Raw genomic sequence first — 19,665 nt, 5'->3', positions numbered from 1 at the left:
ACAATGCTCGTTGCTCTGCCATATGACGGTTGTTTGGGATCATAGGATTATCCTTCTTGAATGGCAAAGGCAATTGATAATGTCCAGCCACTATTTCAACAGAGCTGTCCATTATCTGCATGAATTTGTGGTCTTCCACCGACATTTGTTTCTTTTCCTCAAAACTCTTTTCTGGGAAATCATGGTTGTATTGCTGAATCAAAAGTTCACTCAGGTTATCAACGGAAATCCGATGTGCATGAACATATCTCTGACCTTGCTTGCTGATGCGTGCATCCTCAGTGTGGAGAAGTCCATTCACTGCCCAGCCTAGCAGTGTTTTAACAGCAAAGGGTCCATTTCCTTGGCTATTGATAATTCTCCATGGTTCCATCAATTTGGGTGCATTAATCCCAATCAGAAGGTCTATCCCAGCATTAATGTTGGGAATGTCAACATCTTGAAGATAAGGCCATTTTCGTATATCTTCTCGTCTGGGGATGTGTTCCCTGTTGACTGGAATTTCCTGTTGAGTGTAAACTTCAGGTAATTGTATGAATTCCTTTCCGTCCAGGCTGCACACTTCCAGGCCCTTGACTACCATGCTGTTAACAGATTTCTTTTGCCCCATAGTGCGCAGAAGTATTTGTTGATGTTTCCCATTAGCATTCAAGTTCCTCCTAAGTTGTTCTGTGCAAAATGTTGCCGAACTCCCTGGGTCAAGGAAAGCATATGTCTGCACTACATGATTTGAATTACTCATTTTGACTTGAACTGGTATTATTGCAAGTGTACAATGTTTATCACTACAATCAAGTACCTAAGTTTTCAGTGAAACCAACCCGCCGCTCACTGCCTTTTTGTCTGAAGGACCTGCATTACTCTGCTCTCCGGTTACATTTTGAGGTATATGCAAGATAGTGGGATGTCATTTTGAACAAATTGAACCGGTTTGTCTACTTTTGCAGGTCATACTCATGTGTCCTTTAGCAAGACAACCAAAGCAGACACCTTTAGCCTTTAGCAGCTCAACTCGTGCGTTGTGAGACTTCTTCATCAGCTCTTGACATGACACAATCTCATGCTCACTTTTACAGGCAGGACAAAGTTTTGATGAACTGTTTTTGGGCACATTGAATACTTGCATTGTGCTCTCTGTGTTGTTCTTGGGTGCAACTGCTACTGTTGTGGCGAAACTGCTCCCTCTGCTCTTCTGCATGGAACTCATTGGCTTGCTACTGATAGCAGCTGTTTTTGGTGACCTTCTGTTTGAGGAGCCGTCTTGGAGGTTACCAAAAACTGGGTCTTGTAAAATCCTGGCCTGCCTTTCCAGGAAGAGGACAAGATCAGCAAACTCAGCTCTTGCTCCTGTACGTTCCCTGATGTCAAAAGCATATGATCTCCATTTTTCTTTCACTTTGTACGGCACCTTGGAGATTAGAAGCCTCAGGTTTAATGGAAGATTCAGCCTATCCATGTACCTTAAGGTACGCATTACATTACAGCATCCCCGGAGGAAAAGAGCATAACTGTACAGAGCTTCTCCATTGTCTGATGGAATATAATTCCAATTTAAGGCTTTATCCATATAAGCATTAGTAATTTTAAATTCATCCCCAAAATGAAGTTCCATTAGCCGTTTTGCCTCTGCATACCCTCTATCTGCATCCATATGAAGACAACTTCTGACCAGCTCCTTAGGTTGGCCAGAGGTGTATTGTTCAAGGTAATACAGTCTGTCTTGGCTATTGCTGGTGTTTTTCTCAATACAGTGTTCGAATGCCTGCATAAATGGTCTGAAGTTCAGAGGTTCACCGTTAAACATGGGAAGGTGCCTAGTTTGAAGTAAAGTCATTTTCTGTTGCTGTGCAATAAGATCGGCAACAGCACCCAGGTTGCTGGTATCTGAACTTAAGGGTGCATGTGGAAAGGAAGTACCTGCAGCTGCTTGACTGGTCAGATTTGATTGTAAGGTCTGGACAGGCCTTTGTGACCTCTTGGCTCTTGTATCCTGTGTTAAAACCTTTTGCAATGGTGTTTTGGGAACAGCAGAGATTCTGGCATATTCCACTGGTGAGGGTTCTGGATGAACATGTTCCTTGATACTGTCATATTTGCTCTCCAGATACGCATTCATGCCATCTCCTGGCAATTTTGAAACTTCTGTCGACATGAGTCTAGAGTTCACAGATTCAGCATCAATGCTCTGTAACACTTGCACCTTTGCATTAGCTGCAGCCAATTCTGTTTCAAGGTCAACCTTTTCCATTGCATTTTGCAGTTTAATTCTTTCCATTTCCAAGGCGTGTTTTTTCTTCAGTCCTTCAGTACGTTGCAAAAGAGCTGCCCTTTCAGCTTCAGCCTTTAAACGTGCGGAAGACACTGACAAAGATTTTGAGGCAACACTTGCACCAGAACGTGAAGATTCTACTTTACTGGCACGTGCTGCCACAATGGATATACTGTCCAGATGAGACACCACAGTTTGGGATTCATAGCTTTGAGCACTCTTCCACATTTCTACCTCATTCAAGAATGTTTCAAAAGCTTGCATCTTTGGTTGGTACCACTCATCATTGTCACTTTTCCTTTCCTCTTCCTCATACATCACTTGCACAGATTGATGCACATCTTTAAATTCGTCCAATGCCACATGAAGCTGTTCAATGCCTGTGTCTACGGCTTCAATATCTCCACCTTTTAATAATTCCCTTAATTCATTCATTTTACGTGTACACACGCCAAGTTTTCCTCTGCGCGTTGCACAAAGCTCTTTAATTTTGCCATCAGCCATATTTTAGATTTTTTGAGAACAACAGAAAAGTTATTTTCTTTTCCCTTTTTAAAAAATTAAACACAGCACAATTAACTTCAACTCAGTTCATTCTCTTCTGTCTTCATTTAAGCTTATATGTGCATGTACAAAATTCATGATCCGCTCCAGTAGCAAATCCAGTAACAACCAAGGATGCACTCCAATAGTGAACTTGAAAAGATAAATTCTCAAAAGCTCCAAAACTTCGTCAACTCCAAAGTATCAAAAAAAAAAAAAAAAACCTTTACGCTTCAATAACAGTCAAACAAATGCTTCCATAGGTTCCAAACAATTTGATTGTGAAGCAGCGTAAACGATTGCAAAGTTCTTTACTATTGTTTTGGCGGACCACTCTTAGCTGGGACGTGTTGCTTAACCTCTTTGACAAGCTATCCAACACAGAGAAACTTGAATTGTACCTTTTTTTTGCGGTGGATGAGATGGAATTCCAGTAGGTAGGGAAATAGGTTGGTAAGCAGAGCAAGGCATGCAAGTAGGTTGGTAGTAGCAGACAAAGCATGGACTCCAGTAATCCAACAAACGATTGGTAAGTGATTGAAGAATGGTGGTTAAAAGGCACAACTTAATATCAAAAATAATGTCCAAATAGTTCAATAGCGATTCAATAGCGATTCAATAGCGATGTAAAGAACTGTTTGCTGAGAACTGCTGATCACTGCTTAAAACGTTCCAACAGCTTCCTTGTTCTTTTTCTTGCGTTTGAAAAAGTGAGAGGCGGCCATCTTTTTATTCAAACATTCTCACCAACTGTCAAAATAAAAGTCCCTACAAAATAAAAGATCCTAAATCTAACAAAACATACCAGTGCTCCAATAGCACAACAATTTAGATTAACCTAAACACAAATGGCTCCTACACAGGAGCATAACCCGTAGTGCTATGGACGCTGTTATTATAAGCCTGCACCAGGGCCGGGAGGCTATCCGTCTAATAACCCTGGTGGTCCACATCCAGAGTCCCCAGTAAACTCAGAAGCGTCTGATTGAAGCGTTCACACCCCACGTTTCCCTGTGGATGGTATGGGGTGGTTTGGGTCTTCCTGCATCCCTACAGTTGGCATAGTTCTTGGATGACACGGGACTCGAAGTTCGGCCCTTGGTCCGAATGGAGTGTTTCGGGACATCCAAAGGGCTGGAAGACGTGCCTCCACAGAGCGCTGGCAGTGGTAGTGGCGGTCTGATCTAAGGTCGGTATGGCCCAGGCATACTTGGTGAACAAGTCAGTGGCTACCAAGATGTTCTGGTAGCGATCCGTTGGACGACTCAAGGTCAAGAAGTCCATAGCCACCATATGCAACGGGGCTCTGGGCCTCACCGGAACCATGGGGGCCCTCACGTTTCGTCGGGACTTGAACAGCGTACAGCGGGGACATTCTTGCACATACCTCCCTACCGATTCTTCCATCCCGCTCCAGAAAAAGTGCCGGCACAGCAGTGACACCGTTCGTTCCTGGCCCTGATGTCCTAGCCGATCGTGGTAGGCCTGGAGCAACGGCTGGATTTGAGTTTCAAGCACCACCACTTGGTATGCCATCTCTTGGGTCCTCGAGTCCAAGACAGACCTACAGATTACTCCCTCCCGCAACTTTAATCGCTTCCAGTGTCTCAGAAGCTTCTTCAATCCCACAGGCTGTTCCCGCCATTCATCCGTCCCAGGGAGTTTGTTCCGCTCCAGGCAAGTCCGCAGGGTAGCCAACCCTTCATCCTGTTCCTGCCGCTCTCTCCATCGGTGGGGGTCCCATCCCCAACTTGCCGGTACTCCCTCCGATCGTATTCCAGGTGCATCCACTATTCCTACCATCAGCCCTTCCTCTGATTCTGGTTCTGGGGTTCCCCCTTCCCCTGTCGGTGGTAATCGTGAGGACATCAGCGTTTATGTGCTCGCGGCCTGGTCGATACTGCAGCCGATAGTTGAAATTGGCGAGCTGGGCCACCCACCTCTGCTCCACCGCCCCTAGCTTTGCGGTTTGGAGGTGGACCAATGGGCTGTTGTCGGTCACCACCAATACTTCAGCTCCCCACAAGTAGTCCTTAAACTTCTCACAAAAAGCCCACTTCAGGGCCAGCAGCTCGATTTTAAAAGAGCTATTGTTGGCGTCATTCCGCTCTGCTGGATGGAGACTCCGGCTGGCGTAGGCGATGACCCTCTCTGTTCCGTCCTGTCGCTGGGCCAGTACGGCTCCCAGTCCGCTGTTGCTAGCGTCAGGGTAAAGTACAAAGGGTCGGGTGAAATCGGCGTAAGCCAGAATGGGAGCCTGCAGCAACTCCTGCTTTAGCCTCTGAAAGGCGGTCTCACACTCTGGGCTCCAAGTAATCGTGGGGAAACTCCGGCTCCGCGGAGAACCAGATCCGGCCAGCAGCTGGTTCAGGGGTTTCACAATTTTTGAAAAGTCTTTTATGAAGCATCTGTAGTAGTCGACGAATCCCAGGAAAGACCGCACCTGCCTGACGGCTTTTGGTGGAACCCAGCCCTGTACTGCGGACATCTTCTCCGGGTCGACAGCCACTCCCGCAGCGCTCACTCGGTGCTCCAAGAACTGGACCTCCCTCTTAAGGAGCTGGCATTTCCCTGGCTGGAGCTTCAGTCCATACCGCTCCATAGCCCGGAAGACCTGCTCCAGATGTAACAAGTGAGAGTCAAAGTCGGGGGAATAAACGATCACATAATCTAAGTACACTAGGGTGGAGTCCATCAGCTGTCCTCCCAGGCATCGCTGCATCAGCCTCTGGAAGGTCGCAGGGGCGTTGCAGAGTCCGAAGGGCATGCGATCCCACTCAAACAGGCCAAAGGGGGTGGTGAAGGCGGTCTTCTCTCGGTCTTGCTCCTCTACCCGCACCTGCCAGTAGCCACTCGCCAGGTCAATGGTGGAATACCAGGCCGCAGTGGTCAGTCCTGTAAGGGAATCCTCAATCCGGGGCAGGGGGAAAGCATCCTTCTTGGTGACCAAGTTCAATTTGCGATAATCCAAGCAAAATCTCCAAGAGCCCGTCTTCTTGCGGACCAGGACAATTGGGGCGGCCCATGGACTGCTGCTTTCGCGAATGACTCCACGTCCCAGCATCCCCTTTAGTAAGGCACGAACCTCTGAGTATAAAGTCTGGGGTACCGGACAGTACCGCTCTCGACTGGGTGGAGCATCTCCGGTAGGTATCGCGTGCTTGACGATGTCGGTGCACCCATAGTCCTCATCATGGGTGGAGAAGATGCATTGCCACTTGGTCAACAGACTCTGGAGTTGGCGGGTTTGTTCTTCCTGTACGCCCTCCTCCTGCAGGGACTCACTCCGCAAATGGGTCGGCATGTTGTACGCAGCGGGACCAGGACCAGACTCCTCCCTTGCCAGACCGACCTCGACCACTGTGGCGCTCACTTGGCAGAAGCCTATCTCCTGCTCCTCCCTCACCTGATGGGAACTCACTGGCGTAATACGGGTCAACCGTTGGTGACGATAGAGTTGGACAGGATAAGTGTTTGTGTTCCTCACTTTTACTGCAATTCGGCCCCGACGGGCTACTGTTAACTCCCGAGCAACTTCGACGGCCTGACACTCCCAGTGGGGCTCGACAAGGACACACTCTTCAGGACCATAGGCCCGCTCAGGGAAACGGACCCAGACCACAGCCTCACTCCGGGCGGGAATGGAGACAGCGTATCGACATACCACTCAACCAGCGTCTTCCCGATCTTGTCGGGAGCTGGCGACCTGTACTCGTCGACAGTCGGTGACGACACGTTCCCACTCTCGCTTCTCGGCTACAGAAGTGGAACGAAGAGGACCAGCCCGAAACAGCTCTTCCCAACAGTCCATGACTACGTTCATCCCCAACAAGGCTCGATGTTCCCCCAGACAGGAGTCCCGCAGGCCTCTTCACGTAGATCTTCGAAAGTCAGGGCAGCGTCCCGTCGAACCTGTAATCTCAGACTCTGTCGCACTGGACCTTCTCGTAACCCCAACATGAACTGGTCTCTTAATAATGTCTCTTCCTCTCTTAGACCATGATGCTCCCGACTCTTCAACCTGGAGAACTGTTCTCGTAGTCGCAGAGCGAATGCTCGCAGAGTCTGCCCAGGTCCCTGCTTACAGATAAAAAACTGAGCCCGGAACACTGCCACGGGAGTGGAATCACCATACTTCCTGGATAAGAACTCAAAGATTGCTTGTGTAGTGGCTCGGACGGCTGGTGCTGCTGTTCGAACTTCTCTCTTTGCCTCCCCCTCGAGCGAATTCAGCACAGATTCTATCCTCTGGGCTTCTCGGAGCCCTTGCAGTCCGGCCAGGTACTCCACTTGCGCTCTCCAGTCTGTCAAGCTCAATTCTGAGCCAGGCCCACCGTACTTCTGGGCCCACGGGGCTCCCATAAACATAGATGCCATCGGCTGTCGGGCGGCTGGTAAATCCTCGTCCGCCATCCTGGGTCCTCTGGCCGCTCAACTCCGAGTGGTAACCCTGCCGACTGCGCCAAAAGTTATGTCACCGATGTTAAGACCAAGGGTTATTTACCACACTCCGGAGGAGCAGACACCAGAGGACGCCAAGAGGCAGACAACCAAAGTGAATTTAAAAGGTAAGTTTTTATTTAGTAAAAGAAAGGATAAAAGCAGGGGCAGGGACGTTCGTGGCTGTAGCTTTGGTGAGATACGGGGAGGGGAGTGCTGGTAGGTACTTTTCTGTTCTTCAGGTAAATATATTCCTCTCTGGGTGGGCTCGTGGGACAGACAGTGACTTTTCTCATCGTCAGACTCGTTGAATAAGCTCGTGGGACAGACAGTGGCTTTTCTCGTCGTCAGACTCGTTGAATTAGCTCGTAGGACAGACAGTGACTTTTCTCATCGTCAGACTCGTTGAAGAAGCTCGTGGGACAGACAGTGGCTTTTCTCGTCGTCAGACTCGTTGAATTAGCTCGTAGGACAGACAGTGGCTTTTCTCTGCGTCAGACTCGTTGAATCAGCTCGTGGGACAGACAGTGGCTTTTCTCGTCGTCAGACTCGTTGAACAAGCTCGTGGAACAGACAGTGGCTTTTCTCGTTGTCAGACTCGTTGAACAAGCTCGTAGGACAGACAGCGGCTTTTCTCGTCGTCAGACTCGTTGAATAAGCTCGTGGGACGAACAGTGGCTTTTCTCGCCATCAGACTCGTTGGAATCAGCTCGTATAGCGGCAGCAGATCAAACACCGCAGTCAGCAGACTCTCACGGGACAGCAATAGCAGTATACAGCGGCGGACGACAGAATCTCTGTTCACAGAACAGCAATGGTGAGTACAGTTAATAACTGAGTCTTCGCTTACCACAGGGCAGCACAGGACAACAATAGCAGAATGCAGCGGTAGACTCTCTGTTCCCAGAACAGCAATGGTGAGTACAGAATCCAACAGTTAATAACTGAGTCTTCGCTTACCACAGGACAACAATATCAGAATGCAGCAGCGGACGGCAGAATTTCTCTGTTCACAGAACAGCAGTTGGGACTGATCAGTTTGAACGAATCTTCAAAGTTATGGGTCAATTTCATCCGCCAGTGACTCAGAGAGAACACAGTTGTTTGATCTCACCACACGGTGCATAAATCACTCTTGTAAATCTCCACACATGTATGTTTCACTCTTTCAGACACTGCAAACTCACTCTACCTTCACAGTGATTAATCAACTCGTTTCTCTTCTCTACTGTGCTTCAAGCCCCTCTCTTTATACTCCTTTTTCCCGGGCATGGGGCTCAATGAAGCGCTAATCATTGGCTTCAGCTGGCGCTCATTATGGTCGGCAGCCATGATGTGTAAACCCAGAGCCGGCCCGGTGTTACACCGATATTTCTTCCCCCTGGAAACAAGTCAACACATTTTTTTGGTTCCTGGTTTGTTCAACCAGTGACATTTATATAATGGGATAATTGTAGGCTATAATAAAATTGGCCACTGAATTAGCACATGTTGTCCATGAGCTCCGTAACGACATCTCTCATAAAGGTTTGCGACTTAGTTTAAATGGTAAAAAAATTATCTGAAAAAAAAGAAAACACCTTATAGCCTCTTCGCTAAATAGCACACAAAATACCATTGGTATGCTACTTCCGCCGCCTGACCGGAAGTTGCACCCACTTTATTTTTTACAGTAACACCCCCGGAAACAGGTGGATGGAGAGAAAGTTGTGACAACGGAAGTTCTAAATTCTTGGTTGTCACGTGATTCGCGTAGACCTCAGATAGTTCCAGAAAGTGCTTCGGGGCCAATTCAAATCGATGGAGTTAGAGAGCAGAACTGTGATTTTTGGTAGTTTGTAGTCAATAAATGCATTGGTTTACAATATGTAAATAATACATTGACATTTGGATGTAGTATGTGTATGTAGTTACAGCAATATTGTTTTTAAAAGATAAAAATCTGCTAATATTTAATGTTTATTGTGGTCAACCAGCGTTGCCTGCCTTTGTAAACATATTTTCTGGCTAACTTTACCTTGGTTAAAGACCGTTTTGCAGTTGTTTTGAAGTATTTTTCGTGTGTGTTATTTAAGGGTTATCACGTAATGTTCACTATGGTTTCCCAAGGACAGGAGACTTGCCGGAAACAGGTGATTGACATTGCAAACAAGTAAAATGTAAAATTGCATTCATCTTAATGTTTACAATGCTTATGCACTTATTACTATATAAATGAATACATAATATATTTTATAGTCCTGTTATATCTTAACCCCCCCCAAAATGTCAGGTTGTGCAACTGTCTCCGCACAAATGAACAGACTAAAATACTAATTTAAATGGTGTTTTAAGAATAAAAAATAAAAATGAAATTCTATGGCATCATTTTAACCGTTCATATAAACAAATTTTATACGTTTCAGTAGATTTATAGCTGTTGAGATAATTGTAAACCTTTTGTCAAGCAATTTGCATGTCAGAATGGCACAACTGCAAACATGGCTCTCTTATTATGGTAATTACAGTATGCATGATAATGCATTGTCCAGAGGAGCCTTAATGATCCTTGTAGATCTCTATCAAATACTGGTAAAAACTGCTTTCGAGTATGAGTAGGTTGGTATTTTCAGGTGAATTTAAACACTTAGAAATGTTCACAACTGAAACTTGTTTAACGCATGCATATACTGTAGACAATTCTTGCGCAACTGCGCATTTACGGTAGTGTTAAGCCATGTCACAAAAAAGGACGTATCTATGGAAGCTTTTTTCCGCCATTAAACAAATAATATAATAATTGCGACTTTTTATCTCACAATTCTTACTTTTTTTTTCAATTCTAGAATTGCGTGATATAAAGTCGCAATTGCGAGTTATTACGTCCAATTCTATGGGGGGGAAAAGACGGACTTTTTTCCTCTCAGTTTATAGCCTATCTCGCAATTCTGACTTTATAACACGCAATTGCGACTTTATATCTCGCAATTCTGACTTTATATCTCACAATTCTAACTTTATATCTCGCAATTCTGAGAAAAAAAGTCAGAATTGTTAGATAAAAAGTCGCAATTATTATTATTATTTATTTATTTAGTGGCGGAAACAAGCTTCCATACGTATCCCTCTGGTGCCGAAAAGAGAAAAAAGAAAAGGACAGAGGAGGAGAAAAAAAGAGCAAGATAATGGTATGTTTGCGTGATTATTTAAAGTATGTTTTGTGCAGCACAAATTGTGCTCACTTGAGGTAGCAGCTAGTCGTGATCTTATATAAGCCATCACCAGAGCTAAATCCCCGACATCAACAGTGAAGTGTCTCCCAATAATATAAATTTATCTAGGTGTATTTCATATCGGTTTAAGTTGGAGAAAACCGCCGAAGGGGAACTTAACCTTCTAGGTGTAAGGGATGCCAGCTAGCATTGCTGTGCGTTGAAGTGAACGTTCCAGCGTTCAGCTTCATAGGCGAAAATGGCGCAAACATGTGCTCTAAGATCTGTGGTGAAAGATGGTATTGGTCTTTATGAGAAAATAAACCATGTTGGGTGGGGAGACTTCTGTGATGAAAATAGACTTCAATTTTATTAATATGGTGGCGAGTGATGTAGCGGTGCTTGCCTCATATTTAGGCTGCAGTAGATCACCATGTTAAGTGTTGGCCAAGCAATACCATACAATGATGTCATCAGTGACTTTGCCTCCAGAAAAGCTAGGAAGGAAAGATTTTGAGGACAGTTACACTGTATTGAGACAGTTGAGAAATTATAATATTTTCACAGTTTTCAACAATAATTGTCATTGTCGAACCCTTGCTGTTATTATGTTTCTGATTTCTCAGTTTTGTGATTATTTTAGCAAATAATTTATTTAATATGTTTTGAGACAGTTTGTTTTTAGAAGCGTCAAAGAGTTAGTAAAAGAGTAAAGTAAAAGTTAAACGTTTTAAAAACAAAAATGGAATACTGATGCACTTTCAATATTTAAGTGTTTTTTTGTAACATTCTATTTTTGATTATATTAATGTTTGTCTATTTAAGTTTTATTTTGTTGTTGAAGATTGCACATTTAATGCACATTTGCAAATAATTTATTTAATATGTTTTGTGACAGTTTTTTCCCCAGAACTTTACCAAAGAGTTAGTAAAAGAGTAAAGTAAAAGTTAAAACTTTTTTATTCAAGTATTAATTTTCATTAATAAGTATTTATTTTGTATGAATATATAACATCGCTTTTTTGATTTATAATGTAATATTATAGCATGACATTTGTGTCAATAATCGTCAAGCAAAAGTGACTCCGCTTTCTGCTTAGGGCCCCCAAAAGGCTTAGAGAACTCGAGAACCACTCGTGAACTAATCCTTCAGACCCTATGGTTTCAGACTGGTCAACTGATTCATCGAAAAGATTCGATTCAAACGAACGATTCGTTCCGGAATCCGACATCGCAGAACGTGTATTCTGGCGCTATGGTTGCATATCCCATCGTTTACCTGCTTTACACTTATAAATGAGAAATAGACCATGCTTCACTGATTCATAATGTGAAAAATGCCTCCTTGTGTATGTGTACCCCTGAAGTATCACCTGTGCGCCACATAAGCACGAGCCCTCCTTCTTGCGCTGCCACGTCATTCACCACCGTCGCGCGCATCCCTGGGATACTCCGACGTGTCTGTCCACAACCGGCAGCTGGGAGAAAAATAATAAAACTGACCATATTCTCACAGCAGGTGACACAAAGCGGGGATCATGGGGGGAACGCAGAGTTTGGAAATTCCAGGAGGTGGTTCGGAGGGCTATCACGTTCTCAGAGTGAGTGTGTTTTACAGACCCGTCCGCTCTATCCGTCTCTTTCTTTCACTCATACGGTAGATCGCGACTCTCAGGCAGCGGAAAGTTCAAATCGAGGGCGGGGACATCAGTGCGGCCTGCTAACATTGGCTAACAAATGCTAACGTGGCTAAATGAACGTCTCTGCTGTTAAATGTCAAGAGATTTCTTTTCAGCATTTGACATGTAAAGACTGATAGCCTTTAAAATGCACGTCTTTATTTATCCTACTGCGCCATGTGATTTTTTGTGTGTGGATGGGCTGTTGAAGAAGCTTCCTATATGTCATTATGCATAGCTGTTAAAATGTCCAGTTTTCATCTGCCACAACTCAAATTGACTTAAACTAAAGCAATTTACTCAAGAAACAGCATAACGTGTGTAAGAGCAGCATGTCAATTGGATATTTGGGTACATGCATAACTTAGATTCATGACTGCATATTTTGTAGGTTGACATCTCAGTCAAGGTTGTAAAGTGTTAACTTTGACATTTTCCTGATACGTTATTTCATGATCACATATATATATATCAGTTTAGAGTTTTGCCAGAAGATATTGATGTTTGTTTGGTATTTTTATTTGGTGATTATTTTTTGAATGTTATGGTATAAACAGTCTCCTTTCTCTGTTATGCAGGTGCAGGAGAATTCTCCCGGGCACAGAGCAGGTCTCGAACCCTTCTTTGACTTCATTGTGTCCATCAACAACACCAGACTGGTAGGTTTGATGTACCTTGTGCATGGTCATCCATCATCTCTTCAATGAACTGACTATTCATTGAACCACATCCAGTGTTTTTAAGTTATAAGCATGTGAGAAACCGATAAAGAAACAAGCTTGATTTGCCTTATATGAACTGGGGTTAGTACTTTAAATGGAAAATTGGTTTATATATTGAATAGCCATGTAATAATACCAATTTTGCGACAGTCCAGTGAATTAGATACTTTAAAAATGAAGTCTGGTATTATATAATGCTTAAAAGACTCTAAACAGTAAAACTGACAGTTCTGACTCTAAAATCTGATTGGACGAACCACATTTGAAGCCATTGTAAAACGTCTGATATATGCACACCTGGACTGCACATTAAAGTTTAAAATGAATATGTGGTTGACACATTCATTTTGTATGGTGTTATATAGCAATGTTATATAGCATCATTTTACACAATCCAACCTAGTATGTTTGTTGCTGTTTAATGTTGTTTTTGCTTTGATTTATAAAGAACAAGGATAATGACACGCTGAAAGACATATTGAAGGCTAGCGTTGAGAAACCTGTGAAGATGCTGGTGTACAGCAGCAAAACCCTCGAGCTGCGGGAAGCCACTGTTACTCCCAGCAACATGTGGGGCGGCCAGGGTCTTCTGGGGGTCAGCATCCGCTTTTGCAGCTTTGAAGGAGCCAATGAGAACGTCTGGCATGTTTTGGTGAGTAAATGAAAGTGTGTTGAAATGTAATCAGAGAAAGCTGCTGGAATGAGTTATTTATTTACACTGCATATTTTGTAAGGGCGGGGTTGCATTTGAAAATAGCACGTTTGATTTGAACTCATTTCGATGAACAACTTTTGGTCAATTAGTCGTAATTTAGCATGGGTGTGTTCTTGTAAAACAGACCGGTCGGTCGAGTTGTAAGATGAAATGTGCGCCTTCACTCGTTTTTCACTTGTTTTGTAGGAAGTGGAACCAAATTCTCCAGCAGCATTAGCAGGATTAAGACCACACACCGACTACATCATCGGAGCAGACACAGTCATGAACGAGGTACGTTTCTCTCATTCACATCACAAACTCCTTTCAGACGTCATGATAATTGTGCAAAAACATCTGTATTTTGGATAAATTGTCAATTAATATCACGCTCTGCATCTTGCAGATTCTTCAGGCATCCTAGAAAAGAGCTGAAATTACCAAAAAGTGCTGTGCTCGTTATCTGTTAATTAAATATATTTTTTATCATTTTGCATTTTTATATTTGCTAGAAATATTTCTATTTTTTATTAAATGTTTACTACAAATACCACCTTTTTTTAAGATAAAGAAGCTGTGAATTAATCAGCCTCATCAATTATATATTTTTATAATTAATAAGCTACATAAATTCGTTTTCTGTAAAACAACAACATGCGGTGAAAAACTGATTGGTTTTATAGTTTTAATCACATTCTTATGTTTTCAAGACCAGTGTTGTTGTTAAGTAAAACTAACAAAAAAGTTTTTGATAAATGCTACCTTGGCAACTAAGTTTAAGTACTAAAATTGCTAAAAATAAAGGAAAGGTAAATAAAAATATAAATAATGATAAATGCATAACAAAATGACTAAAACGGAAACCAAAGTTATGAAGAAATCATTCAATCATCATTTAATATTCTGCAATATTATATTGATCTGCCTGCATTGACAACATTATAAATGAGAACTGAACTGAACTAGACGATGACATCACTGTTTTCTCCAGAGCGGCTATATATATATATATATATATACATATATACGTGTGTATATATATATATAATTGAACTTAATAACTTTTTTACAATGAAAATGAACCATCACTGAACTTACTTTAGCTGGACTATGATGCTATTTTCTTCTAGATCTGCTGTACAGCTGAAAAAAACTCTGTTGCATTATTTTATATCACTGTAAAACTGCTTTGAAACAATCAGTATTGTAAAAAGCGCTATACAAATAAAGGTGACTTGAAATGTGAAAATATACAAAAAATGGCAATTTAAAATGAGTAAATACTTTAATGTAAATAATACTAAAATAACAGTTCGAGACTGTCAAAAAGCCTTTTGTGCAAAATTACCAACTCCCTTTTTTTTGCCAGTTAGATGACATTATTTTAGTGACAAATCAGCAGAATTTGCAACATTGCCGATTACTTCACAAACAAATCAAGATAAATTTCGGTGATATTTTTTTTTTTCATTCTGTGTGTGCTGTGCTCTTTCTCCAGTCAGAGGACTTATTCTCATTGATAGAAACCCATGAGGGCAAAGGCCTGAAACTCTACGTCTACAACACCGACACGGACAACTGCAGAGAAGTGGTCATTACGCCCAACGGTGCCTGGGGTGGAGAGGGCAGGTGTGTGAAACTCTCTTGCTCCTCTGGTTCCTGCCTCTGTGTGTATGTCTGACGTGATGATTTTTCTCCGTTCAGTCTCGGCTGCGGTATCGGCTATGGTTACCTGCACAGAATCCCAACTCGGCCCTTTGAAGAGGGCAAGAAAATTAGCTTTCCCGGACACACCCACAGTGAACCCGCCAGCCCGCTGAAAGACGGCTTCACAGAGGTTAGTGTGTGTGTGTATTTCACATGGTGTATTTGAATATGTTTGGTCAGCCGTTTGACTACAATGATGTTTTGCGTAGGTTCAGCTTTCTGCAGTGACTCCGCCCCCTGTGTCACAGCCTGTTCCCACAGGACTTGAGGACAGTCTGTCCGGCCTGTCACTCAGCTCTGTCCAGCCCTCAATGCCCAGCGAGCTCCACACAGGTGAAATGTCAACATTTATTCTATACGTCATATTTTTTCTACATATTTTATAATATTAACATAATACAAATATTATAATTTCCTGCAGGCGTTCCTACAGTCCCTCTGCTGCCTACTCAGGTGACCCCAGGGCTGGGTAACCTTCCCATGGTTAACCCCTCCACCACTGTACCAGGTAGAGAACATGCACTTGTCTCTATTTTTGTGAAAGTAATATAATCTGAAAGAAAAGTTTCTTTTCACATTCTCTGTTATGTGAATAAATGATTTTCATTTTGTGCTTGTAGGTTTGATGTCCTTACCGTCTGGTCTCCCTCCCCTGCCGAACCTGCCAAACCTGCCTAACCTTAATCTACCATTACCGAACCTTAGCGCTGTATCTTTAGCTGGAATCAGTGGGTTACCTCATAATACAGCAGGTATACATTATTATATATTATACCATATTACAGCTTATTCTGACTAAGAACCGGACACTTAAGGCGCTTTTCAATTACCAATATCAGCTCAACTCGACTCGACTCGCTTTGCGCTCCCTTTTCCATTACAGATAGTACCTCCCCAATAGTACCTGGTCGTCATAGCGACGCCACAGGAACTACGCGACACACACCCGCTACCCACACACTCACAGGATAATGGAGGAAATCGAGTGTATGCTGTTTTTAAACCTCGGGATGTGGCTATTTTTCACAGCAAGAAGACAAACGTTGTTTCAGGAGAGGCTGAGGGCAGCAAAACGAAACACTGTTGCAAAACGAAACAGCTCCGTGTGGCGTGTGCAATGATGACACGGTGAATAGTGACAATTCTCTCTGACCAATCAGCAGTCTGCAGTGTTTCACGTCACATTTTAGTATCGCCTCAGCCCGCTTAGAACCGCGCTGGAGGTGATGCGAAAAAAAGGACCCGAAAGCAGGTACAACTTTTACACAGTGGAAAACCAAACAAAGGCGAGTCGAGTCGAGCTGGTACTGTGTAGTGGAGAAGCGCCATTAGGCAGGAAGGAACTGACGTGTGTGACTGATATGTAAACAAGGTCCTCACGGGTCCTTTAAAAGTCTTAAATTCAATCAAATTTCAAAGTCTTAAATTTGATCAAATTTAAAGTCTTAAAGGGAACTTACTGGTATTATGCCCTTTTGCAAAGCCTTGGGGGATTCTACTAGAATTGGTTTTTCATGCCTGAAAGACTGACCATAACCGCGAGTTTGACCATAACCGCGAGTTTAAACACACTTCTAACTACTTTGGGCGGGAATTATTTAAATGAGGAATATTGTAACGTGTTCATTCATCCCGAAGAAAACTCAAGACTACAATGGAGGCGTTTCAGGGAGTTCAGAAACACTGACACTGATTTAGAGAATAACTCCCGCTGGAGGGACTTTGTAACTTTGCTCAGCTTTCTCAAGCTCAAACAGCAACATTACACACTAAAGAAAGATGAACATGTAAAAAAGTATATTAAATATCTTAAATGACAATACAAAAAACCTAATTAATATCAATTTAAGAGATTTTACGTTTGGGGACAGAAAAGCATTAATCGTGATACAAATGAATGTGATTTTATTTAAATTGAGAAGGTGCTGATTTAATCACACTAATGCAAACGCTCATGTCTCTCTGTAGGTTTGCCCCCTCTTCCTCCTCTGAACCTGCCTGGCATCTCTCCTCTGCCCATGCACCCCGTTCTATCTTCCACACTTCCCAGCATGCCAGGGGTCACGCTGTCATCTGACTTCGTACCGCCCGTCTCCTTGGCGAACGTGCAAACTCCAGCGCTCATACTGGATGCCACACCTAACCCTGCGGTCAAAGACATGCCTGTTACCACCGAGACCCTCTTACAGCAGACGACCCCGGAGTCCTCGTAACGACCCAACCCGCTGTACGTCTCCATTGTATTTATTCAGTACAAAAAGATTCCAGTGTGCAAACACACACAGAGATAAACACGGTTCTGTTGAGAGGTGCCAGTGTCTGAGGTCCAGGAGTAATCAGCGTGTGGACAGATATCTAATATTAAAACATACAGTAAATGAAAAGCCACTGTTGTACGTCTGGTTTACACTCTCCTCAGAATCTGTGCTGTCTCGTGCTTTTTCTTTCTGTATATCCTGTAATCAAACATTAGAATAGCATTCCCTGTAATTACCAATTGCTATGTGATTTTACAATGTATTGTCAGGCCTTTTTTTCTTTCTTTGCACATTTCGAATGCTTTGATTTTTCTTTATACGTGGTCGGACTGGGCTCTGGGCCTCTTTCTCTCGCTCGCACACTCTCTGTAAGATAGCTCTGCCGTCAAGATGAGCGGAAACACAATTCAGATGAATGTGCGCTTGTGCAGTTTGAAGATTGTGAAGGAATCTCTCATTCAAACATACACAAGCAATAAACTACCCAGTTTTACACTATCACTGTCTCTGTCTGTTGAATCTAAATTAGTGATTTAATTGATTATAAATCTATCTTAAGTATAAATATAGTTTGTATTACGTCCAGTGATATATGTATCAAATTGCAATTCCTTATTTTAACGGGGTCAAGCGGTGAGGTTTTCAGTAGCTTATGCTGATATTTAGAGAGCATGTGGTGTATGTGTAATGTAGGGTCAGATTAAAATATACATATTATGTATATATATATACACACACACACACACAGGGCCTAGAAGTAACTTTTTGCCACACCTGCCAATGGCTGGTGACAAAAAATGTGACCAGCCATAAATATTTTATGCAAATATAAAAATTACATAAATATGCAAAAACAGGCAGTTAAGATTTTTAGACATAATTCATAATTCTCTTTTCCAATTTCGATACCACAGCTGAAACTATTAGCCTCACTAATATAAATGTAAAATATTATTATAGACAAGTAAAAGTAGTTTTCCGGTAGAGACACTAAATATATAGTAATAAAATGTAAAATAAACACTGGATAGTCTTCACTGTATAATTTAACATATTAATCCTTACTCTGCTCTTGACTGAACAACTTTTGTAACGTTTTAGTGATTTTCTTCCGTTTGTCCCTGTAACATTGTTTTTAATATTATGCGTGTATATATACACACACACACACACACTTGCGTTTAGCTTTAAGGTAATTGTCTGTAATTACAAATAGCTGGTAAATTCACATACATATTTTTACATGTTTACTGTATTTTTAAACAAATAAAGGCAGCCTTGGTGAGAAGAGACTTCTTTCAAAAACAAAAAATAGTAATTTTTCCAAACTTTTGACCAATACTGTATATGTGTATATATAGGCCATATAAATATATGTTTATGCATACTTTCATCTACACATACATAAATACAATTAAATCAAGTCATGGACATTTCTTTTGGAATTTCTTTTTCTACGCATTTCATTCCAAGTGTTTTTCCATGCTATACATTTTTTTTTTTAATTGTCAGTAATTACAAACAGCTGGTAAATTCACTGGTCAGTTGCAGACTGATCACTCAACTTGGTTGTGAAATGTTGTCCAACTTTAGGTTCTGTCCAGCCGGGGCCCTGAAAGCAAACAAAGCTGGCATTAACAACAGCAGCTCTGAAGGATGCCCAGGTGAAACTGGTCTCATCAAACTCATCTATAACATGTGCAGGTCATTTTCCACCCCAAAATCGAAATAAATAAATATGCGACTTCAAAGAATCCTATTTCATAATTTTGACAATATATGGCAATTAAATGTATGGAAAAGACATTGTATGCATACATCATTGTAGTATGAGATATACAGATTGTGACACCATTTAGATGAGTTTTACTGTTATAAAGAATATATAGATTTTTTTATTATATAAATTCTTCATAACAGTAAAACTCAATCAAAATAGTGTCACAATAAATGTAAATCTGAGCCAAAATCTGTAATGGTCCTGAAACAGCCTTCATGTCTTTTATGTAAATAAATAATTTTTCACGCTTGTTTTTGGGGTGAAACATGACCTGGGAATTATATTTATAGATTCATCCATCCCCATTTTTTAAATATTGCGCCCATTTAAACATAAGCTGACAATGTTCATACATGTTGCTTTGAAGTGAAACAGACAGTAT

At 42.1% G+C, this 19,665-nt stretch overlaps 1 protein-coding gene across 1 annotated transcript; it reads left to right on the top strand.

The window, feature by feature from the left end:
* Positions 1–11,653: 11,653 nt before the first annotated feature.
* gorasp2 (golgi reassembly stacking protein 2) lies at positions 11,654–18,001 on the top strand. The gene is made up of 10 exons (XM_077199788.1): positions 11,654–12,044; positions 12,701–12,781; positions 13,293–13,496; positions 13,746–13,832; positions 15,037–15,167; positions 15,243–15,375; positions 15,455–15,578; positions 15,667–15,753; positions 15,866–15,997; positions 17,214–18,001. The coding sequence occupies exons 1-10, from the start codon at positions 11,982–11,984 to the stop codon at positions 17,456–17,458; spliced, it is 1,287 nt and encodes a 428-aa protein (XP_077055903.1). The 5' UTR covers positions 11,654–11,981; the 3' UTR covers positions 17,459–18,001.
* The last annotated feature ends 1,664 nt before the right edge of the window (positions 18,002–19,665 follow it).

This window comes from Siphateles boraxobius, unplaced genomic scaffold, assembly GCF_051911475.1.
Source record: "Siphateles boraxobius isolate OS27281-9 unplaced genomic scaffold, OSU_SipBor_1 41, whole genome shotgun sequence".
Classification (NCBI taxonomy): Eukaryota; Metazoa; Chordata; class Actinopteri; order Cypriniformes; family Leuciscidae; genus Siphateles; species Siphateles boraxobius.
Note: the sequence above shows the minus strand (reverse complement) of the source record. Positions and strands in the feature narration are given on the sequence as shown.